Source organism: Anthonomus grandis, chromosome 10 (assembly GCF_022605725.1).
Source record: "Anthonomus grandis grandis chromosome 10, icAntGran1.3, whole genome shotgun sequence".
In the NCBI taxonomy this organism is placed as follows: domain Eukaryota; kingdom Metazoa; phylum Arthropoda; class Insecta; order Coleoptera; family Curculionidae; genus Anthonomus; species Anthonomus grandis.
Window position 1 is genome coordinate 14,712,209 of NC_065555.1, and position 26,201 is coordinate 14,738,409.

At 29.6% G+C, this 26,201-nt stretch overlaps 2 protein-coding genes across 5 annotated transcripts in view; both read left to right on the plus strand.

The window, feature by feature from the left end:
* LOC126741286 (probable G-protein coupled receptor No18) overlaps window positions 1-26,201 on the plus strand; it is a 510,980-nt gene that overhangs the window by 210,807 nt on the left and 273,972 nt on the right. The window lies entirely within an intron of this gene.
* On the plus strand, window positions 21,993-26,165 carry LOC126741418 (uncharacterized). The gene is made up of 3 exons (XM_050447822.1): window positions 21,993-22,117; window positions 25,398-26,013; window positions 26,124-26,165. The coding sequence occupies exons 1-3, from the start codon at window positions 21,993-21,995 to the stop codon at window positions 26,163-26,165; spliced, it is 783 nt and encodes a 260-aa protein (XP_050303779.1).

The following is a 26,201-nucleotide window of genomic DNA, read 5'->3' on the forward strand; positions in this document are numbered from 1 at the left end:
GTAATTTTTTTTTACATTTAATAAAATTTTATATTTCGGGAGTGAATAATATCTGTTTGTGTTATACATATACATGTTATAATATTCTTGACATTACATTAGCTTTGTATGTTTTGGTTCAGAGTCTTGGAGGAGTATTTCTGAAGAATGGAGATGTTGGTTTTACCGATATAGGTAAACTATATTCATGGAAGCAGAATGCCTTTAGGATAAAGGATAAAGGAATAAAGCATATATTGATTTGATTTGATTGATTAATAAGAGTTTGCTTGTTATGCGTGTAAAATTTAAGGAAGGGACTGCTAGAGAGGTACGGCTAATTAGATGGTTTTCCCCAACCTTTAAGTTTAATATCTTAGTGTGCATCTTGGTTGTTTGAACGTTAAAAAAGATTCCGATGTGTGCCTTGGCTTTTGAGGAAATTGTATCAGAAAACTCCATCCATCTTTTTTTTTCTGCTGTATTTTAATTTCCTTCTAGCTATTTCTATCTTTTTTTTTATATTTCAGATAATACATCATGGACTAATTTCCGATATATCTTCAGAGCTTCTTTTTTCTCGCTGATGAACTTCTGATCATATTTGGTTGCCTCTTATGGTGTTTTCATGATGATCTTTCTTTAAAACTCTCCTCTGCACCCCTTATAATTAGCCGTTGGGTAATGCTGTACTTATCCATGTCTGGTTGAGATTTAGGCTTCAGGGCCAGTAAGAATATATTCAGTCCAGTTGGAGTTTTTTGTGTTAAATGTTAAAAACCCTTTGAGGGTTATACGTTCTTACTTTAATGTCTCAATATCCTTAAAATTATGTACAGTGCATCCCAAAAGTTATGTCAAATTCATTTAAAATTCAGGGGTGTGTTCGAAAAGAAACGCTCGGACCCGTCGATTTTTATTTCAAGTTGCGCATTTTTGTATGTGAAGTTTGTATATACAGGGTTGCTCGAAAATAAATTACGACCATCAACTTAATTTTCTATTTAATTTTTGAATTTCACCTGGAATTTTACGTATGTTTCATGCATCATGTCCTATACCTAAAGTCAACAGCTATCGAAAAAAGCCGACCAAACATTATTATTGAAGTTCACCTTACGAGTCACCTTAACTCTGAGAATTTTGATACAAAATTCTATGCATGGTTGGGTTTGTTGATAGAACACGTACTCAAAGAGAAGCTGCTCAACTATTCAATGAAATCCATCCTGATCGTCCTCCGATATGTCAAAAGGTAGTGAGTAGAATAGAAGCTAAATTTAGAGAATTCGGTCATGTTAGAGATCTGCCGAAATCTGGTCGTCCTGGTCGAGATGAAAATAAACAACTTCACGTTTTGCTTTCTTTGGAAGAAAATCCAAGCACTTCTTAGTCGCAGATTGGCGCAAATTTACACATGGCGAAATCTATAGTTCACCGAATAGTTAAAAAGCACAAATATCACCCCTACGAAGTTATTCCTGTGTAAGAGTTATTTGACGACGATTTCGATAGGCGAGTTTTGTGAACGCTTACAAAACATGTGCAATTTAAATAATAATTTAGTAACAAATATATAATGAAATAAAATCGATGAGTCCGAGCGTTTTTTTTTTCGAACACACCCCTGAATTTCAAATGAATTAAGACATAACTTTTGGAATGCATTGTAGATCATACCTAGTTTATTTCACTACATAGGGAAAGCATAATTTTATTACGATAATCTAAGACGCCTAAGATTGGTTGCCTAAGTTGGCGTACTTTGGTTCGGTATATATAAGAAGCATCAGTTCAGTAAGATCGTCCAAAATTCTTACACCTGAAAAGAGATTTTGTATTGAAAATGAGAAAAATAATAATTTCTATTTTACGTATCTCTTCGTCATTTAACTTTCTCATTACAGCCCAAATCCTCTTGGAATTGTGCATGTCTTACGTCGTTTTGTTCACTACGTATGAAAATGCATCTTTTAGTTATGATCGTTCAAGAAACCTGCCCCTAAGATTGATTCATATGCCGCAAATAAGGAAAATTGTAATTTTTTGCCTACTCTCCTACGTTGTGCATGTACTTTTACCAAAATGTCAGATGATCGCACTTATGAATAAAAAATTGCGAAACATCTTAAAGGAAAATATTGATAAACTTTTAGATGTTTAATGCCTAATTATTGTTGAAAATTTATCTTAATTTTATTTATCCTTAACATTTTATCCTAAAGAAGATCTGATAAAAGGTCAAAAACCTTTTCTGTCTTTTCTCTACAGAGGACTAAAAATAAAAGATAACAAAAAAAAATAAAAATAAGCACCAAACTAATCCCTAAAAATAAATCTATACTCAAAGCAATTTAAAAACTACCTTGACATGTCTGCCATATAATCTCGGTCTAATCGTGAAATAAGAGTCCATAGATCTCTATAATCCTTTACAAGGTAAAACTAACACCCTGGCAAATACCTTATCAAATAAAATATTAACAAGCCGCCCTTAGCACCCATCGAGAGGCTTTAAGGCAAGCGCGTAACGCTCAGCGCTTAGCGTTCATCATAGCGCGAACTTCTATCGCTGGAAATCCAGCTACCAGCCGCTCCAATGTGGTGCGCGCTCTTACAACAAACGGTCGGGTTTGTATTAGAGCCCTTTAGATATTTACGTAAAAAGTTTTTTGGGAGTTTGAAAGTTGAATAAAAAATTTGATTTTGTTGGTATTAATGTGTATTAGTTATTTCTTTAATAAGACTCATTGCTATTTAAAAGTTTTTTTTTTAATTTAGGCTTAAACAATTAATAAAAGTGTTTTATGAGTATTATGAACTGTTGAGTATTTGTACTGTTAACTGCAAGTGGGTGGTGAAAGTTTAAGTTTAAAGATACAAGGTAGGATTATTATTTTTTTATTATTTTATAAATTAGAAAACTTGAAAAGAAAATTTTTAAAAACATTATGTGTTAAAATATAATGAGTTGTTAACTTATATAAGAAATAATAAAAAAATAATGCGAAAATCTACAAATATATAGGATATTTTTAAATTAGAGTAATTTATTTAAGAAAAATATAATATATACAAATTTGGAGAATTATGAATTATTTACTATCACAAATTATCAATACTTTATTAATATTCTATTTTCGAAGTGGGAAATACTTTCACCTATCAGTTGAATTAACTATTAATAATTACTATGAAATAATTAGAATTTAACATAAACAGATATATCTTAATTTAAACTAATAATAGTAAATTAAATTGTTAAACTATACTTATTTAATTATAGCCTTTATTTAAATAAAAAAAAATAATGTTAATAAAATTACATATACAAAATGAAGCAAAAAAAAATCAGGAATAATTCATTACTTAAAAAGTTAGAGATATTTATAAATAAAAATTAAAAGGTGGCTGGATTCTATTGCAAAATCTTAAGTAAATCATTGGATAAAGGACAAATATTAAAAAAGAAAACATAATTAGAATTAAATTAAATTAAAAAATGCAAAACATTAAAGGTTTAATTAGTTGAAAAATTAATTTTGTTTAATCTATAAAATTTAAAAAATCATAACGGGGCTAGACCATATTGTAAAGTCTTAAGTAGATAATCATATACAGGGCAAAGATTTAAAGAAAAAATAACTAAGAGCAAATACAAGTTAGAAAATTTAATATTTAATAATATAAATCTTCTAATATTGTAACTGCTTCTATTTGGTCTGGGGAGTGTAGTGGCACCCAAGTCCTGATTCATCAGATCTTAGGCTTTAGGCACTCTTAGGATAAATATGGATTGGATTTGTCCTTTAGTATTAAAAATAAGTAACTTACTTACAGTTATTATTTATTTTAGGCTAAATATAATTAGAGAAATGACGTGAAAGTAATGAGTAATTGAATCCTATAAAAGCAAAATACGACAAATCCACTTTTGGAAAATTTTGGGAAATGAGAAAAAACGATAAGGGGAAGTTAAATGCTCAATATCCTTTTAAGTTTCTTTATATAAATAAATAAATAAATAATGGCTTTATTTGTACTTTTCAATAGTGTAAATAGGCGAAGTCTAGCCAAAGGCTAATCTACTTAACCTATTTAAAAAAAGTAAGCAAAATTATTTTAGATAGCACAACAGAACGAAAAAAATTAACATTTGTAATGGTATTAACACTATATATAACACTAATATTAATATAAAAATAAACAGATATACACCCATTGGTCTATAAAAATCAAAAAATTATAAAATAAGAAATACCTACTGATAATGTAGCTATTCTGTTTTGTTAAAAAATGCAGCTTTAGTTTTTTCTTGAAACCCGCTACTGACATTTCTTTTATAGGATTCGGAACAAGGTCATTGTAAATTGCCACAGCATTATACATAAAACTACGACGAAAGAAGGCTGTTCGATATCTAGGAATTGACAACTTATTTATAAATCTCAGATTTGCATCATGTAAATTTTTCCGAAAAGTAAGTTTTTTGCGGAGGTAGGGAGGAGTAGACGACGCTAGCAGTCTATGCACAAAAACCGCCAATTGCAAAGAGAATAGATTTTCCACGCGCAGCCAGCTAAGTTCACACAGCCTTGCAGAGACTCTATCATACTTTCTCAGTCCATAAATAAATCTGCAGCATTGATTTTGCAGCTTTTGCAAGCGGTACGCAGTGATTTTGTCTAAACATGGAAAATAAACAATATTGCAGTAATTCATAATAGGTAATACTAAAGACTCACACAGTTTTTTCCTTACCTTAAAATTAATTATATTTCTGTTTGCATACAATGGCTTTAAAGAATAGTATGACTTTTTAATAACATTAGAAACGTGTAACTTAAAGCGCAATTCATCATCCAAAAGCAATCCAAGATTTTTTGCACATTTAACCATACTTAGCTGATTACCTCCCACAAAAAGCTTTAAACCGTCCAATGCTATTCTTTTTTTGTTCTTAGAAGTAAAGCACATAACACAACACTTTGAAGGATTGAGTTTTAAATTATTTTGAGAGGAAATGAAGGAAATTCTAGAAAGATCGTCGTTTATTTTATTTGATGCCTCCAATACAGATTCAGCATTAAAAGAATGATAAATTTGCATATCATCCGCGAACCCCTGGATCTGGCAGTATTTTACAACTTTAAACAAATCCGAAACATACATCAGAAATAAGAGAGGTCCCAAAACAGATCCCTGAGGTACTCCAGATGTTATATATTTGATATTTGAAAAAGTCTGATCTTCCAAGACCACCATTTGCCTTCTGTTGTATAAGTAGGATTTAAAAAACATTTGGGAAACATTATCAAAGCCATAATAAGCCAATTTTGCCAAAAGCAAATGATGATCCAAGGTGTCAAATGCTTTGGAAAAATCAAGCATTATAAGTGCTGTGGAGTCACCTTTATCCATTGCAGAAATTATCTCTTGGGTAACGTTTAGTAAGACAGATGTCGTGCTATGCTGTTTTCTAAAACCAGATTGCTTATGCGGAATAATATTATTGGAGGTGAGAAAGTCATAAATTTGCGGCTGTATAAACTTTTCCAATACTTTAGCGATGACCGGGATAATTGAAATTGGTCTAAGGTCGCTGAAATTAGTTGGATTATTAATTTTAGCCAAAGGTGTTAAGAGAGAAATTTTCCACATACCCGCGAAATACCCAGCTTCTAGGCAACAGTTTATAATATGCGTAATATGTGGAGATAGCTTCGGAATACAGTGTTGCAACATTAACGCTGATATTGAATCACAACCGTGTGCGTTTGATTTTAGGCTTAAGACTATTTTAGAAATTTCCTCAACTTTGGCTAATCGAAATGAAAAATTTAGATCATGTTTAAACTGTTTGTTCTAAAAATTAGCAACTTCTTCGGAGCAACTACCTAACGGGCTATCGATTGAAGCAAAATAGTCATTAATTTTGTTTGGATCTCGGCGATTTAAAGGAATAGAACGATTAGAGACATTTTTTAGACTTAGATATTAATAGCTCTCCATAACTGTTTACTATCTCTGTTCTGATAAAATTGCAGATAATTTCTTTTTTCTCGCCTAATCATTCCCACCACAAGATTACGCATCTGTCTATAATATGCCCAATCAGTCAAATTTTTAGATTTTTTAAAACTTGACAATGCCTTATTTTTTTCTTTTATAAAAAGCTGCACATTTGCAGTTATCCACGGGGTATAAGGCTTAGAAATTTTTGACGTCGTAAAGGGTGCATGTCTATCAAATAATGAGCAAATATTACTAGTAAGATACTGAATTTTTTCGTCTAGATTATTGATATAGTACACATTATCCCACACAATTTTATTCAGGTCCTTATAAAAATAATTTTTATTAAAATGTTTAAAATTACGATAGAGTTTCGTTTTTATCTCCCTACTCCGTGCCGCAATCTCGATACTGCAGAATATAGCTTGATGGTCACTAATTAGATCAGCGTTAAGTACTGCTGTACTTGTAACATTTGAGGGTTTATTAAAATAGATAACATCAATGAGTGTTTTTGCCATAGCAGCAATACGAGTAGGCTCATTTATTAACTGAGTAAAATCATAAGCTGTAAGACAATCAAGTAAAATATTATTTGTAAAATGATTAAAATTAACATCACCCAGGATGATAATATTCTCATACTGTAGACATGCATGTGATAATATATCATCAAAACATTCAACACAACGCCCTAAATCTGACCTTGGTGGTCTATAGACTGCTCCAACAAGAAAAATTGTTTTGCCTTTATTTACTTTAATAAACAAACACTCTAAATCATCAGAAAAGTCAATGTCAGCAAAAACTAAAGAGCTTTCAAAAATCTGTCGTACATAGACAGCCACGCCCCCACCCCTACAACGTCTATTCTTTACAAATAATTTGTAGTTTGGGATCAGAAAATTATCAGCCTCAGAATCGCTCAGCCAGCTTTCAGAAATACACATAATGTCAGTATTGGTTAACGTAATTAAATTTACAAAATGATCAAAGCCTGTAAACAGTGATCGGACATTTAGATGCCCAAAATTAACATTTTTAACCGTATTAGCTTCCATATCAGTTTACCAAAAATACACAGCAGACCAACAAATTATAACAAAATAAAAGAAAAACAAATCAAATTAAAAAAAAGGAAAAAAACTTCTAAATTAGGTTAAATGGGCACAAGTAGGAAATCTAAGAAAAAATAAACAAAAAGAAGTTTATCATAGGTGCCTCTGAGCCTATAAATAAATAGACGTATAACATATAAACATATTTGCACATATATATATATATATATATATATATGTGCAAATTAGTGGTAAAATAACAAGAGCAATGGGAAAAAAATATATATAGTATAAAACGAATTCCACCACCCTAGAAATTCTTACTATAAATCTATGGTAATTAATATAACGATTTGCTAAAGAGTACCTTGTTTAAATGGAATTTAAGCCATCTTTGTCCTGAACTCTGTGCACAATGCCCCGATGTTTAATATAGATATACCCATATATACACCACACATTTTGTTTTGAGAATTTATTCACGGCACTTTTAAGTAACATCTTTCTTATTTTGGTAAGATCCTCCTGTAACACGACACCCGTATTTTTGAGATGTTTTCGGTTCTTTAACAATACAGATTTTTTGTTTACATCGAAAAATTCTACCATCACGATTGGTGGCTTATCATTGTGGCCCGGCATATTTTGTTTCATGCGAAAACACCTATTAATATCTGATTCACGAAGGTCACTGTTTTGTATTTTGCTTTGCAGAAAATTTAAAACCTTTTGCTTTAAGTTTAATTCCGTTTCGTCGGGGGGACTTTGAAATCCAAGGATGCGGACATTACGACGCCTTGAGTGCTGCTCCTGGGAATCTACCATGCGTAATAAAGTTTTATTAGCTATGCGTAGGTCGTTAACTTCTTTTTTTGTCGATGAAAGTTCTTGTTCCACATTCTTTAGTTTTTCCTTAAATTTTTCCTCTATCTTACCAAAAATGCCATCGACCAATTTCTGATAAAATTCGCCGCTCTGAGATTCCTGGGCAAACACCTTTCTATTACATCTTTATATACATAAAGTAAGTCATCAAGCATTTAGTTTTGAACAATTCAACCTGGAAAAACATCTTAGTGTAAAGCTATTTGAAATTAAGTTTTTTTTGTCGGGTTTTAAAACTGACCATAGTGGATTTGTCGAATTTTGTAAAAAAAAACCTTTGTTTTTGAAATACGTATTTTATTACGGAAAAATTTAACAAACATATATACTTATAGCGACATTATTTAAAAAATAGTTTAAACTAACAAATCACTTAAATAAGGCATGTTTTTACACAAATTCTCTTCATTTTCTGGAATTTCCATGTTCCCTAAATTTTCCAATTCGTATTTTTCAAGAATATTCTTATAGTATTCCAAATCATTCAGTTCTTTCCATTAATCTCCATAATGTTTGGTGAGGAGTGTTCATCCTTTAACTTTTTAGGATTTGGCAGTATACCCTGTTACACTAATACTGGTTTTATGTCGGTTGGTGGCTTGTCCTTTTTTAAGACTGATTTGAAAACACCCAGATCTGATTTATAGGACTGCTCTCCTCGAATCGTAACCTTTTCAGAACTAGTGCGATTCAATATGCACCTCTTGCATGCATTAAATCAGAAGTGCTAATGTCCAGTAGGTTTTACTGTTTCCTTACAAGCTTTCTTTAAATTTTGCACTTCTAAGTCAGATCTAAATCGATCAACTTTACAAACAAAACTTCTTTTTTTTCTTTGTTTAGACGCGCCCTTTTCATTTTGGGTCCTTTTGCGTTTAATATCTCTAATCAGGCAGTGCTTTAAAATTAGGTTGTCTTGCTCAATTTTAGTTTTGTGAAAAGTTTTATGAAAATTTGAAACATCGTACATTGACAATGAACTGCAACGATAAGTTTTTGTCGCGTGTTTACATTTTGGATACTCCGGCACACTTTTATTCTTATATCTAGAACATTGAATATTATGCAAAATACTGTCAATAAGTTATAAAAAAAACTTACCTCTCATTTTGCTCTCGTATTCTCTTCCAAGTTTCTGGTTTAGCCACTCTATTTCTTGCTAAGGGAGGCGTCGTAGGTTTTATAGACTCTGTCAATTCCATTTCATAGAGTTTTAGGCACTTCAAACTTATTATTTAATAGAAAAATTGGCAATAATTAAATAAAAGTACAAAATACTTTTATTGGCGGATTTTGAAACTATAGCTTATATTTCACTTTAAATTTCAACGTATTTTGATGGTTTTTGATACCACAAACCCATTTAAATCTGCAGATTTTTATTATGTAAACAGTTCAAAACAATAACCTCATTTTTGACCAAAAGTGAATTTGTCGGGTTTTGCTTATATAGGATTCAATTCTTAATAAACCATTTTTTAACTAAACTAAATTTATTTAGGGTTATTTATAACAGTTTAATTTTTTCAAATGCATGTAATTAGGCAAATAAAATAATCCGAAAAATTTAACGAATACAATTTGTACTAACGGTAATTAAATAAATAGTAACAAATCACCTGCAATGCTTTTAATGGAATAGAGCTTTGCCATATCTAAATAAACAATATTTAATGAACAACAATAATACTGTGTTTCTGTAATTATTTTTAACTACCCCTGATTAATGTAATCCCAAGAAACAAAAAAACTTCTTTTTTTTTAAATATCAACCTAATAAAGACAAATTTATCCTTAAACTTTTTGTTTTTTGTATTTAAATTTAAAAATGTCATTTAAAGAAACATCGTGTGAATGACCTCAAAAAAATTGTGGGTAGTCTTTGTAGACTAAATATTGCAAAGGTTATTTAAAAATTAATTCTATATCAATTATTGTCTACAATAAAAAACAAATTTTTACATGTTTTTTTATCTTTAGAAGTAGCAAAGTTCTACGCTATTAAAAGCATTTTAAGACACTTGTATAGCAAAATATATAATAAACATAAATTTTCTATTTTAATCTTAAAAAATGGAATAAAATTAAAAAAAAAACTATGATTTTAATAATCCTTTATTTGCGCTTAGCAGTACTTTTAAAATATATTTATAAAATATTAAATTTAATTCAAATAAATAAAAAAATGTAGTTGCCTGATCTTAGTCCAAAGCAGCATTACTATCAAATAATACAAACGAACTATGCTAATTTAAATTTAATTAACTTTTCAAATAGTAAGAAATAGTATAAAGTATAAAAAAAGCTTATTCAACTTCAAATATATAAAAACATTTAAATAAAATTGTGTGATAATTGATATATTCTTACTTTCTGAAAGTTTTGTAACAAATTATTTCATCTTTTTATATCATCCCCATCAAATGTTACTTAACTTCTTAAATTAAAAATAAACTTAATTTAATTAACAATTGATTAAAAATTATCACTTTTTCAGTTTGTTTTTTTTAATATATTTTATTAATATCCTATTGGGAGGAAATATACTGATTATTTGATAAAACAGATTTACTGTCAATTATAATATAAATTTCATGTAGGTGGTCAAAGTTAAAAAAAAAACACATTTTTCACTTAATAAAAAAATCGATAAATTTTCATAAACCTAAATATTAAACAAAATGGTAATTATAAAAATTTCATAGAAGTTATAGCCTGTATCAACTATCTATAAACAATTTATTATACTTTATATACTTATTATTCCTGTATTGTGTGAAAAAAATCATATTTTATTAATGTATTATACTGTTATTAACTAACTTGGATGTAACGTACAAAGCAAAGTTAAACTAAAAATTTGTAATTACTAAATTTAAATATTTTTTAGTTTATTTAAAAAAAAATTATAAATACCAGGGAAAATAAAGAATAAAACATATAAAGTCGAGTGCAACGATATATTAGAATGGTCACCCGTCAAAACACCAGCTAAAGCTGCCAAACAATGTCATCCACCTTCTATTTACATTGTTTGACAAGTAAAATGCTGGTGTTTGGACGGGTGACCATTCTAATATATCGTTGCACTGGACTTTACCTTTTCACGCCCAGTAGTCATAGAAAATGATCTCTTACAGCCTTTTTATTCAGTGCTTCAGATTCCTACTATTAAATGGAAAGAAGTCATCCATTTTCTCAAGAAGACTTACGATGTCTGTCTATAATGTGACCGTAAAGCATGTACTGTTTGTATTCAATTTTTAAGGTCTGATGTTGCTCTTAATATGAGCGAAACACATGTAACCTACTGTCAGAATAATTAATAAATACTTTTGAGACCGAGACTTTGTGTAGATTATTCCTGTGATGATGTGTTTAGATAATTCCTACTATTATATAGCTCATTCAGTTTTTTATTAATAACTGAGTCTTAAATCATTAAAACTATAAAAACCGTAAAACCTAAAAAATCAAGTTAATTTTATAGTATTGCAGGTTATATGTACAAAAGCCTGGCAGAGTACTTAGGTGCTCCTATGAAACATATTATATTTAATTTAGCGATTAAACATAGAAAATTTTCTAAAACTTTAAAAATGGCAGATACAACTGCTGCCTTAACGGATGGATATGAAAATAAATATTAAAATTTAATAGTCATTTTCCCAACAATACAAAAAAAGCCTTTGAAGTACTAGCATTTCCCATAGAAGAAACAATAGAATAGATAGAAACAATAAGCATTTTAAAATCTCCACTAAAACAAAACTATATAATGCAATAGTTAGACCCCACCTTGTATTCGCCTCTCTAATCTAGATGCGTTTAAAATCAATACTAAATAATAGCATAATACATAAATAATAGCTCCTATCAATACATGGCTTCTTATGGAAGTATGCTAGATAGTAGTTCATTTAAAAACTATCCCTTCTTGTTAGAAAAAAAAACAGTAACCTAGTTAATTTTATCCGATTAAATGTACATAAAAATAGTCTAAAACTTCCAAATAATCATCAATTATTTAACATGGATGATAATGGTAAGTAATCTGCCGTTAATCGAATCATAGTGAAATTCTTAGAGAGACCAGAATAGATGTCCTAAATATGTTGCCTAAAAATTTTAAAACTCTAATATAATTGCTATTTTTAACCACCTTATAAGTGTGGGATTCTCAATTAGGTTACAACCCTCTTCTACAACTGTTCTTTTTTTTTTTGTATTTAACGTGTAAATTATTTTTATTGTTTATTTTACTTTTCTATTTACCATCATTAAATAGTAATTTCTTCGTACTTTTTCATCTTTAAAAGTAATTACCAATTTTGTGGCATCTGTCGAGTAATGCAAATAAGTAAATAAATAATTAATTAAATAAAAGTAATAAAATTTTGTTCTTGTAAAAGTAGCTGATACCTTTAGGTAATTTTTTTTAAATATTACTGTTTTATGTCACCTGTTACTATAGAGGGTATCCAGCGAGGTAAGTGACAAAATCTCACTACGTATTGTTTAGGTTGATTGAATCTAAAAAGGTAGCTAGAATACAATTATCCTCTAAATAATTTAAGTAAATTTAGCAACAGAAATTTAAATTTCTTTTATAAATTGTTTTAATTATATAAAAATTATATGGTAATTAAAATGAGTTTTAACTCCGTGAAAATATTAAGTTAAATCAGGGATAATTTTAATTAATTTAAAAATATACCAATTTTCACTCCTTAATTGCACTTTTATTTTGGATATAAATTAACGATATTAAATTTTAATCAAATAATTTTTCCCTAACGTATATGACAACTCTAATGTAAATTTAAAATGTGTACTAATTCAATAATTTATTTAAAGTTTCTTGTTAATATGCTAGGGCTTTTCACCCATTTAGTACTAAGGGAAAAATCAACTATAAAAAACTATTTCTTGCTGGTAATATTTATTAACTAGTACATAATAAAAAACCTGGTATGTGAACAAATCGCCAGGTACAAATTGAAAACTTTTATTAAAATTTAACCTAATTCTTTGTTTTAATCAAGTCTAACGCTATTGTTTACCAGTTGCTATTATAAAAACTCAATATACTTTTTTCCAAAAAAAAAACAATTTTTATTGCTGGTGCCTAAGTAAACCACTGGTATAATTCGCTTACTATTTCTGATAATATTATACAAAACAACTCTAGTATGCAAATGAACATTACACTTAGCACAGATGCATGTTGTATAATTATGACATTTTCTACATCTGCGCCGCAAAATTTGAGTATGAGGAACCATTAGGTGGCTTTGAGAACCATTTTGACTTCAAATCTCAACTCATCGATATCAGTAATAACATTTCTTATAAGTCTACTAATATTAGTTTTTCGAAGGCGTAATGCTATCTATGAATTGTAATCTACTTTTTTCAACCCACCACTGGTACAAGATGAGTTAGTATTTATGTTATATTTTTTTATAAAAATGTAAAAACCAATTCTATTTTTATTAAAAATTTTTTAATAATTCTTTTTACAAAATGATGCAATAAATATTCTAACAGTAATAAAAAAATATATATTTATTAAAAAATATTTTATAAGCGATAACAAAATAATTCTACTATATTTTTACTATTAAAACTTATTTCTATTTTCTCTAATATTATCCTTGTAGCCCTAAAAAAAGTAATGATATTTATAAAATTATTAATTTTGCAAATTAATTGTAACTAACTTCTATTTTTTGCAGCTACGTTTAATATAGAAAGTGAAAAATACAAATTAAAAAAAAATATCTTAATTTTTAGTTTATTTATCAATTTTTTGTTGATTCATTTATGTTAATATCTACCGATATTAATATTATTTATATATTAATTTAGGTAAAATTAAATTTTATTTGTAATTTTAATTTATTATTCCGGTAAACTAATTTTTATTTTTACTATCATCCCGACAAATGCAAAAAAAATATTTTTATTAAAATATAATTTTTGTGAAATTAATATAGTTATTTTTGGTCTTCTATTGTTCTGTAAAAATCATATATAGATTTAAAAAAGATATATTTTTTTATTTCATTTACTCAACTTGAAAACACCGTGTCTCATTTCTTATTATTATATTTATTGATTATTGAAAACACAAAATAAGAAAATCTCAATATGGCTCGTAATAACAGCAAGATTTTCCTGATTTTCTCGATAATTTGATAAAAAAGAAAAATTAAATGTTAAACTTTTTTTATCCTCTTAACGATTTTTTTACTCAAGAAATCGCGTGTTTTCAGCCATTTCAAAGGTATTTAACTTAATATAACGGTTATGGCTTTTAAAATTACTATGAACATATTAAATGTTAAAAGCCATTTGTGCATTCCAAGGGCTAATACAATCCTATTAGGAGAACTTGAAAAAAAAATTAAAATATTTCATTACTTTAATAATAAAATAAAATTCTTTTAAAAAAATTATTAGAGGTGAAAGATACTAAGTAATAAAATTCATTTCTTGAGAGTTTCACTAGAAAAGGCAATTACCCTTTAGATGCTACGTTAAATGTTTATGATCTCTTAAATTTAGGAAATAAGCCGTAAAACATGCCTTTATTACTCTCAGATCAATTGTAACATTTAGGAAAATAGTTTTCTTACTTCTCTATAGCATTTTATAATATTATTAGTTTTAAGTAAGTTACTTAAAATCATTTTAAAGATAGACATGAGAGGTTAAAAAAGCATGTGATTAAATTTTTACTATTGATGAAATTAAATTAATTAGTATATTTTTTATAAATATTTATGTGTTTATAAAAAAATATCAATTTTTAATAACTAGAGAAAATATCAACAAAATATTTCTTTTAAGAAAATTATAATATGAAGTTAAATTGAATAATAATACATTCTAAGACCAATAAATAATTTTTTTTACTTAATAATAATGAAGATATATTTGCATCCGAGATAATAAATCTTATTGATAGATCTGACTCGGGATGAAATTTACCATTTAAAATAACAAAACACGTTGAATTATTTATATTTAAATTATTTATTGAAAATATTTTAATTCAATTCTCACACGCGGAAAACGTATGTTACGTGCGTGGATTGTTTTAACAAATTTTAGTTTTAAATTTATTGTTGTTTTAAATATATTTTTATTGCTTCTTATATAAAGCTCATTATTATAAAGGTATTAGTATAAAAGAAATTGTATTTTTTATGTATTCAAAATAGTAATTAATCAAAGTCAAATTTATATTTTATTTATTTTGTTTCATTAAACAATACAAATTAAATAAATTCACTTATTTGATAAATGCTGAAAACTAAACAATTAAAATATGTTCATTATTTTATATTTTTTATTCATTTACTTTTCCCCAATTTCAAATACAAATTGTGTATTGTTGGTTGCAGTTAACTATATTTTTTTTAATTTATTACTTTAAACAAATGGTTTATTTTACTACATAGCTGATGCATTTATTAATCAAAAAAATACGTATTAATTTATTTATTTGTATGTATTTTGGTTATTAATTTAAAGGTTAGGATATTTATCCTAGAAAAATATAGTTTCGTGAAAACTTTTTTTTTATCCAATTTTATTTAAAAAACTTTTAATTATTTTAATTCATTAAATTATTCATGGTTATAGAAAGTACCTACTCTCATAAGCCCTGAATTTCCTATGTTTTAAAACTATAAAAATAAATAAATAATTGGACCTCAGTACTTAAGGTTTACATACACCTAAATAAAATAGAATTAATTCAACAATTTTACTCTGATGATAAGCAAGGCACTAATTACCGTAATATTGATTGTTAGATAGCATCCATGCCTCCTGAATAACTTCTTCAGAATTTCATGTGTGGATGCATTTACTCATATTATGACAGTAACATTGAAAATAATAATTAATAATTATTATTTTCACACTATTTAAATAAAATACATTAATTATCATTTCACTTCTCTCCTAATAGTTTGCTCCCAAGAGATTAGTTAGGCATGTTATAAATTGAAAGCACGTGAGTAATGATGTCGGTACATACATAGGAGATTGCCGTGAGTAATGTAAGCCGTGTTCGCAAAATATTTTAAAATATATTATACGCTGGTATATGCACGTTAGACCCAAGGGAGTTGCCAGAGCACTTTAGATGTGACGTCTACATAGCGCCCCTTCAGTAGTTTTATTTTACTTTAGGTTGCATTTTAGTAGCAGGTGGTAAATGAGCTTTTCAGTATGAGATGGGACTTTTTTTTAATAATTATTGTGTATATAGTGTGTATCGGCCAAATGCAGTAAATTCCATTATAAATAAATAGGGGGATTTTTAATTGCGGATTTTTTACAACAAAAAAAATTATACAGGGTGTTTTAGTAGTGTGTATATTACCCAATTTTTGTAATCGTTACAAAACACTCAACTCTTATATTTTTCTTAGTTTTGATATTGGAGAAGTGTACACAAACCATTTCAATATATCTTCTTACTAATATAGATAAAAATAAATAAATCTGTGTTCTTTACTTTGTTTTAAAACGCTTGGCCATGGAAATTATTGTCTGTCAGCAAAAGAATGGTTCATTTAACAGAAACGCATAAAATAATAATTATTGGTTATGGAATATGGAGATAAAACACATTGTTTGACCTATTAAGAATACTGGTGTATCTCTAAAAATTCTTGTGTGGCACTTTGGCAAAATTAACTAAATCAGAGCAATCAATATTATTATTAAGCAGCTTAAAAACAAAAATTTATTCTGTGTTCCTCAAGGGAGAGAAGGTATTATCTTGATCTTAGCTGTCACAGAGAGCAACTTATTTTGAATTCGTTCAAGGATGTTAATATGATTACAGTATAGTAGAAAACCAAACTATAGAACAATAGGATAAAATACTATGGACAAGAGCAAAATATAAAAGTTTGTTATATTCATATTCATGAAAATATGAATGTAACAAATAGTGGCACTAAAGAGATTGTTACAATTATCACCGCTCTCCCCTACTATCAGTTCTTAGTTAAATTTGTGCTCTTAATGGTCTTCGAAATTTCTATCGCTTTAGCATTTATACAGACGGACGAGTAACAAGAGTATTTAATAAAATCTTGATCCAATGCGGATTTTTAAAGCTCTGATCACACCAAATTCGGCTTAAAACTTTCAATATGTTAAGAGTTGTAACAGGTACGACCTTTGGATATTACAATTAAATTCAATTGATTTAAACTTTGCAAAATTTGTCGGAATTTCATTAAGTAAAAAATAAGATAATAAAGAAAAATAAGATAAGATGCTTTGTTTTAATGTTATAGTTAAATTAAATAATGTTTTTATATTTGGAATAATGAATTGCCCTTATTGGGTAAACAGTCTATAGCCGGGATTAGAAAAGTCTAGTGTTTATGTTTATGTTATTAGTCTGGTATTTATTTATTGTTCGTCAAACCTGTGGAAATATAAGTGAGAAGTCGTATTTTATTATTGTAGTGCTAATGAACAGTATAAAAAAATCCAAGTGTCAGTGACAGTGAAGACTTTGTTGTTATGCCAGTTCAGGGAAAAAAGAGAAAAAGTTACGGAAGACTAACCGATGTTATTAAAAAACTTAACCTACAAAATCACGTGACAGGAAGCGACTGCCAAAGTAAACGTCTCAAGTGTTTTGATAAAGTTCCACTTAGTGCAAGACAAAAGATAATAAGTGAGTTTAATTTATTAAAATCCGTGGATGAGCAAAACATCTATTTGTGTGGACTTATTAGTGTCTGTCCTGTACAAAAGCGACGTCCACGCAACGCAGAAGAGGTCGCAAGATTACATGAGAGTTCATTTGCTTATCGTGTCAGAATCTCTTTAGATAGTGAGACAACAGAAGTACCAGTTTGTTTTAAGGCTTTTCTTTCCTTACATGGTATAACCAAAAAAAAGCTTAAAATTCTCCAGAAATCTTTAAAAATGATTGGTAGCGCCCCAATTGATAAACGAGGAAAACACTTAAATAGGCCTCGTAAGCTGAAACAGGAAGCTAAAGATCTAGTAGTCCATCATATTAGTTCTTTCAAAGGACGACAAAGTCATTACAGCCTAAAGGATTCTTCAAAAACCTACCTGCCCGAAGATTTAAATATCAGAAAAATGTACAATATGTACAAAAATACCGTTACAGATCAAAAATATTGTGTGTCATATGAAACATATAGATCTATTTTCTCACGAGACTTCAACATTTCATTTGGTTACCCAAGGTCGGATACGTGCAGTATCTGTGACGAATACTTGGCAAATATTAGGTCCCTAGAAGCCAAAATAAAGAATATGTCAGAAAATGCCATAGAAAAAAACAACTAGATGACAAAATCACTACTCTATAACAGGAAAATCTTCTTCACAAGCATAAAGCTGAAGTATTTTATTCAAGAAAAAAGGCTGCAAAATTATCTAGTCGGGTAAATGAGAACAAAGAAGCAATATGCATGGATTTTGCTAAGAATCTGCCAGTGCTTAACATCAGCACAAATGATGTTTATTATAAGAGACAGTTATCTGTATTCTCTTTTAATATTCATGTTTTGTCGACTTGTTAAAGTATTTTCTATACTTATCCTGAAACAAATGGTCGAAAAGGCTCTGACGATGTATGTTCGATGTTGCATCATTTTGTTTACAACTTTCTACCTAGTATTGTTCGAGTCCTCGATATATTTTGCGACTCATGTGGGGGACAGAATAAGAATTACACAGTTATCTATTACCTCCATCACTTAGTGCATGTGCAAAAAAGGTTTGATGAAATCAAGATCAGTTTTCCCATTAGAGGACATTCATTTATGGAATGCGACAAGGATTTTGGACTAGTTCAGCAAAAGTCGCGTGTGGAACTTCCAAATGAATGGGCTGAAGTTTTCAGAGCTGCATGAGTTAAACCAAAACCTTTTGATGTTAGGGAAATCACTTTCGATTTTTTTAAATGCTGGACTACACATTTTTCTACACTTTACAAAAATAAGTGTCCAATGAAGATCCAGCCCATACGTGAACTAAAAGTCGTTAAAGATCATCATAGGCAGAATGGTATGTGGGAATCGCCTTTTTTGATTATACCAAAGAAAAAATTTATCAATAATTTACCAAACAATTTGTTCGAATTACCAGGCCAATTATACAAAGGTACCTAACTATACACATAATATTATTTTCCAATGTTAAGGATGTTTTATCTATTTGCAGGACTACTGCCTATAACACTAGCCAAGTACAATGACCTGCAGCGCTTAATGAAATTCTGTCGCAATCCAGCAGCTAGAAAATATTTCTCTACATTAAAACATACCAGAAATGTCAAAGACAAGGCTTGCTTTCCAAAAGCTTCGTGCGTAAGAAGCGCAGAAAAAAGTGTTTGCATTTTTTCTTTATCTTTCCCAATTAAATGAGAAATTCGAATTAACCTTTGCTGTTTTGCTTTAGAATTGCTTGTGTATAAAAAACTGATGGTACCACAAAACTACAGTGAAAATATGTGACATTCCCCCTTCTTGTTCGTTACAATCTGTACTTTCTTCTTTTTTGCTCTAAAAATTTTTTTAAATGGAATTTCATTAATATTTTCTCAATTCCAATCTCAAATAGGTATAACAAACTAAATCCATTAATACATTCAATACAAAGTAATAAAATAATAAGTTATTGGGTTTTAAAATTAAAAATTGATTTCCTCAAAATCAACCTGTTTTTTTAACCTGTACCCTTCATGTGAAGCCTGTAGGATTCCAGATGTCACTAAAATTTATTGTGATCGTGAATCATATGGAATTAATAAAAAATGAATTCGTATAACTGGAAGGAATAGAAAATGTCTTCAAATATCTGTAAGGAATAGAAAATTTCTCCAAACTACATGAAAGGAATAAAATATGCCTATAGTTATTAAAAAAATGCTTAAAATGCCTAGCAGAAGGAAAGTAAGATTCCAGTTTTTCTGCAAAAAAAAAATAAATTCACAAATTCAGACAGTTCAAAAAATTTTAATATGAATTTTTTTTTTCAGGAAGTTTAGTGTTACTTTAAGAAGCTCAAAAAAAATTCCAAAAATTCTCGAACTGTTTTCAATTATTTGGATAATACTCTTTAAGTATTTTACTAAAAAATCAGTATCCCAGGTACATTAAATTGATCTAAGCTAGGATGATCTATTTAACGAATTTGCATAGGATCAATTTATAAACTATTCTCAAAAAATAAAAAAAAAATGGGTATTAGTCTCTTGGCAATTTAATGAGCATTTGTAATAAACTATTAAGAGTTAGGTACTATTTTAAATAAATACACTAGATTTTTAGTTGGTAAAAAAAAAAACATTAAATTCAAACGCATGGTTCTGGCATATCTCTTGCATAATTTTCTGCAAGCTTTCACATCTACTTTTCTGCATTTTTATCAACAAAACGCCCTGAATACAGAGAAAAACAAACGAAAAGCGAGTTGCGCCATAAACTTAAACAACCGGAGCGAAAACTCTCAAAATAATAAATTCACCTCAAAAATGTGCAACCTAACCGGAAAGGCCGTCTCGTCTCTTCGTACTGACAATACCTATTTTCGTTTTTTTCTTCTATTTTTATTTTGGGCGCATGCAGGCGATTTCTGATTCAACGTGATAACGGCTGATTCGTGATTCTGCATTCGACCGCTCGAAGCTAAAATGTCTGAACAGAAAGGTTTATGCTTATCAAGGAGGATATCGGTTCGGCATATATGTACGGAGTGATTTATTAAAATCAGGACGGTATTTACATGTTGCATGTTGATTTGCATTTTTGAAAAAACATTGCAACTGCAAGAACATTTGCACAAGTGATTTTAGGAATCAGGCTAAAATTTATAGTATGTATATTATTTTTTATCGATTGATTGTAAATCTAGATACATACAAACAAATATGTAAAATTTTTTACATGTGTTTTTTTTAATTAAGTTTATTATAAAACATAATATATCGGTAATATCTAAAAAGTTATTGTCATTGTGACATTTCCATAGCTAACTAAGTACTTTACAAAATTAAAATATTTGAAATTATCAAATTTAACGAAAATAAATATTTATTTCTAAAACGCGGCTACTTAGGTACAGGAGTATGTTACATTAAATTAAAGATATTTTAACTGTTTATTAAAATATAAAATAAATTATCCGGTATTCTATTTAAAAAAAAATAACTTTTCACCTCATTTTAGTGAACGAATTATTGTAATCTAATTTTCGATAACCCAATATAATGTTAATTGAATCAGACTATTAGAGGTTAATCAAAATAGTATCTTAAAGTGGTGTTTAAAATTTAAGCTTTTTAGGAACTTAAATAGCTAAAAAATAAACAGTAAGTTACATAATATGGTTTTTTGTAAAAAACACTCATTTTTTTTTTTTCGAAAACCGCTAAACATAGATATAGAGAAGTATGATTAAAAAAAACTTGAGGCAGGGAATCGAAATATCTTAAAATATATAGGCTGTTCTTTTTAAAAAATCAATGGTGTTTTCATTTTTCTATATATGTAAGCGGCAACTCTGCAGTGCTAAAATTAGGTTTGTTCTAGCAGAAGTTTGACCAATACACAAACGGTCCAGAAAACTATTAGCAAAACTAATCCGGGATTCTGACCGCGTGTCAACTGTTCTAGCAACAACAAAGTTCAGTTTGGAAATTGGTTTCAAATCACTGAAAGTAGTCCTTAGAATTTCCTAGGGATTTCGGTTTGGGACATGCGCAAGGTATATGTCAAGACTCTGTTTCCTTTTTTTGTTTGTCATTTAGATAATCAATAAGAAATGCATATCGGATTTGGAGTTTGATCTTGTGGTTTGATCACGTTCTATTGTGGAATAATTAAAATCTGATTTTTGCTGCTTTCAAAGTATTAGGGCTGGTTTTAGAGTTAATTTACTACTGTATTTATTAAATATCTAAAGGTAGGTATATAAAAAATTAAATAAAATTCTGTCTTATTTTTATTATTGCGGGTTTCAAGAGAATCCAGAATGTCATCAGACTCTTCGGATTTAAATCATGGATTTGATTCTGATGTATCGAGTGATGATGAACTAGTAGATATCCTGTTCCAAGGCCACAGGAGACAAAAAACGAACGCTACCTCGAAGTTACTGTAGCACTGTACAATAACCAGGAACTTGTTGAGAATTTTTCCAGTTAGCAGACAAGTGACTCAAGATATTGGCCATAGATTTGAAGAAAGTGAGTTTTTTAAGTCACAATTGGTGGAAATGACAAGCTATCCACAAACATAAATTTTTTTGTGGTTTGCTGGTCATGAAGCTTCTTCATTTAGAGATGTTGGATATAGATTTGACATCACAATGACCTGCCTTGTTTACGTTCTTCAAAGGATGATACATTTCCTAAGTAGAATGTCACCAATTGGCCATCTGATCTTAAAAAGACAACTATTGAACAATATTTCAGAGAAAATGGATTTCCAGGGGCCATTGGGGCTATTGAATGGAACTCATATAAAGATTGATAAGCCTAAAAATTATCCAGACACATATTTAAATAGAAGGAATTTTCACTGCATCCAGGTCAGTTAAATAAGAAATACCTATTTATAGTTTTTACTGAGTTATACCACTTAAACTTTGAGCATTTTTTGATTATTATAATTTTGGAATATTAAGTCTGAGAATTCTATTTTTTGACCTAAACAACTATTTTGTTCACTCAACCTTTTAAAATAATTTTCAGATGTAAGTGGTTTGTAATCATGATTTATTGATAAAGGATATTTTTTTGGATATCCTGGCTCTGTTCATGAGAGCAGAGTTTTTTCAAATTCTCCTCTATGTGCGGAATTAGTAGAGAGATGTCAAGATTTGTATTTACTGGGAGACAGTGGCTATCCGTGTTTAAGAAATCTTTGATTCCATATAAATATAGAGGAAGCTTTACAGCCTCTATATGTCATTGAGCATTGTTTAGGCTTGCTGAAGCAAAAATGGCGATAACTGCACCGTATTAAATTAAGCAAAATTGATAATATAGTGCACTTTATTCGGGCCTGCTGTGTACTATACAATTTATCTCTAATGGCAAAAAAATTAATTGCCAAAGTTGAAATAAACATAGAATTACCTTTACGCTCCAACAATGCCGGAAAAATGACAATAGGCAAGATATTAATGATTAATTAATGATAAAAGAGACGCTGCTGACCACAGAAATTTTGTTGCTAGACAAGTTTGAAGGCAGTCTTGGCATTAAAAGAATATGGGTGGTGAATCAGCAAACTTGGAACTTGGCATAGGTACTCCATGAAAAATTTTATCTTTATTATATAATGAAGATATTTTATTTAGTGAAGGTCGCGAACTTCCTGGCTGTTGGTTTATAAAAGAAAACTGTTGGGACTGTTTTAAAGGAGTTGGTGATTGAGTATTTTCTTGGTTAGAAACTGTTATTGGTGGTGAAACAACGTCATGTCTTAGATGTTCTAGCACATATAAGTCCGAAACTAGATCTAAACTGATCATGCGCAACTGCGATATATATGAAACTAGTTCCAAACCAAATGTTTCACACCGATAGAGGCACTACCTGTTAACATGGTTACCAAATTTTTAGAAAAATGCTACGTTCCATTTTTCATATACGGATAACGTACCATCGATCATCAATCACCTTTTATTTAAGCATAAGGTTATGATTTAGCCATTAACGCTTAAACCTACTTAATGTATTGGATATACCTCAATCTGGGTATTCTGCAATTCTCAGGCTATTTTTTGTATTTCAAGAATATTTACAAGAAGTGAAAATCTTGACTTAAAACTACATCTACAAAAACTTTAACTATTAAATAGATCTTCTAAAGTCCTCCGTCTTAATCCTGCAGACTTTTTAGAACTAAGTTTGATCTATGTTTGTCAGGTATAAAGGACTATGCAACCATAGTCCTGCCGACTTAATTCTAACCACATAAATATGTTTAATCACCCTCAATCAGTATAGGTTTGATTTTCACTTAGAGGTTTAATTATTTTTAGTCTTATTTAGTATCTTATTTTGACTGATATTAGTTTTAAGATGGGACATTTAAGGCCGCTTTCACACGGGTCGGTGTAGCGGCGGTCTGGTAGCGGCGCAACGATTACCGTAACGATGCTCTGCCGCATTATCTATTTACATGAGGCAACATATTCCACAGCAGTGTAGTGAACATGTCGTCTAGTGATGAAGAGGACATTGTGTTATATATGTATTTTAAGAGATTACAACAGAGAAAAAAAAAGAAAATATTGGGTGCATCCATACATTGAAATAAACATTAACTGTCGGTTATTGGTTGACGCTCAAGAATTAACTTTAAATGATGGAAAATTTCAGTTAATGTACAGAATGAGAAAAGCTTCATTCCAAGAACTTGAACAACTTATTAGTCCAATTATTCGTAGACAAAATACGAACATGAGAGAATATGTAAGTGCTGGAGAAAGGATTTTAATATTTTTGCGGTAAGTACTACGAATAAAACAAAACTCACTACTCTACATTATCTGTATTGAAATTCAGGAAAAAAGGGTAAACAATTGGTGCTACGGCTGACCCTGATTGCGCTGTCGGAATTTCATTGTAATAAGTTTCTTCTGGAGAGTAAATCGGTCGATCAGGAGACACTAAAGGTGTTAGTACAGAGTGGCTGGTAGATGGTCTTTCGAATGAAGATGAGGAGGATGGATTGAATGTAGGTTAAACATTTTGCGATTTTATTTCATCAACAAGGATCATCAGTTTGATTTTAAATTTCCTTTGTTGTTCTTCTGTCATACTTTCCAGGTCAGGTAGCATGCTTAGTAAGAAGTGATGCATGTGGCTGATTTTTTCTTTATTTTCAGAGTTCTCCATATCTTGAACCTTTCTTGTTTTTGCTTCTAAGTAGTTGACAAATGTTTGCTCACCTTCTGTATTGCAACGTTTACGACATCGAACGGTACTCATTGAGGTAGATGTTGGCGTCGCTGATAAATGTTGTATTGTTTTCTGTTTTGCTAATCATGCAGGTCGAGTTGTTTCTTCGGTTAAATTAAAGTCGGCATTCCGAGAATCTTCATTAAAATTTTCATTTGAAGGTGAGTCTTCTGTTTCTAGATTTTCACAATTACGGTCTTCATCAGGAATAGGTTCTGAGACATTGCCATTATTTTCGGAAGTATTTACTGCTTTTACATAAGGCAGTATAAATTGCAAATAATCCTTGAGGTAATACGGTTTTTTTGGTTTAGAACCACTTGAAGGGGTCTTCATACTTCGAAAAAATGAAGATCTGATGTTGCGCCATTTTTCCTTACACACTTGAACTGAAATAAAATAAAAATAAATCAATTTGTAGAAATACCAGAGTTATATGTTTGATTATTTCTTATTAATTCTAGGTATCTTGCCACGGGATGCACTTATTCTGCTTTGGCCTTATATTTTGCAAGAGGAGTTACGACAGTATCGTTTATAGTAAATGAAACAACATTAGCTATTTGGAACACTCTTCACAATGTTTATATGAAAATTCCCTCTAACGAAAAGTGGAAGGAAATAGCAAATCGCTTTTACGAATTATGGAACTTACCTAACTGCTTAGGAGCAATTGATGGCAAGCACGTTAGAATACAAAAAATTCCCAACTCTGGATCAACAAATTACAACTACAAACACTACCATTCAATTGTTTTACTTGCGGTTTGTGATGCAGATGGCTTATTCACAATGATAGAAACCGGCTATACAGGCAGAAATAATGATGGAGGAATTTTTCGTGCATCATATTTAGCTCAGTGGTTGGAAAGAAATGGTCCAAATCTACCCGCTAGTGCTTGTTTGCCACATGATGAGAGCCAGGAAAAAGTACCATATTTCTTCGTAGGAGATAACGCGTTTCCCTTAAAACGATATTTAATGAGACCATTCCCTATACAAACACTGGATAATAAGAAACGTATATTTAACTATAAGTTGAGCAGGGGACGAAAAACCATAGAATGTAGTTTTGGCATGGTAACTCAAAAATTTCAACTGTTGCTAACCCCCATAAGGTGTACAAAAATCTCTAATATTATAAATATAATAAAATGTGTTTGTGTTGTACATAATTATACGAATTAAAGACGGGACGTGGTATTCGACACCAACATCCGAACATCGACTGAATATCGCAGAGGGCACCTTATATAAAAAAAGAGTAG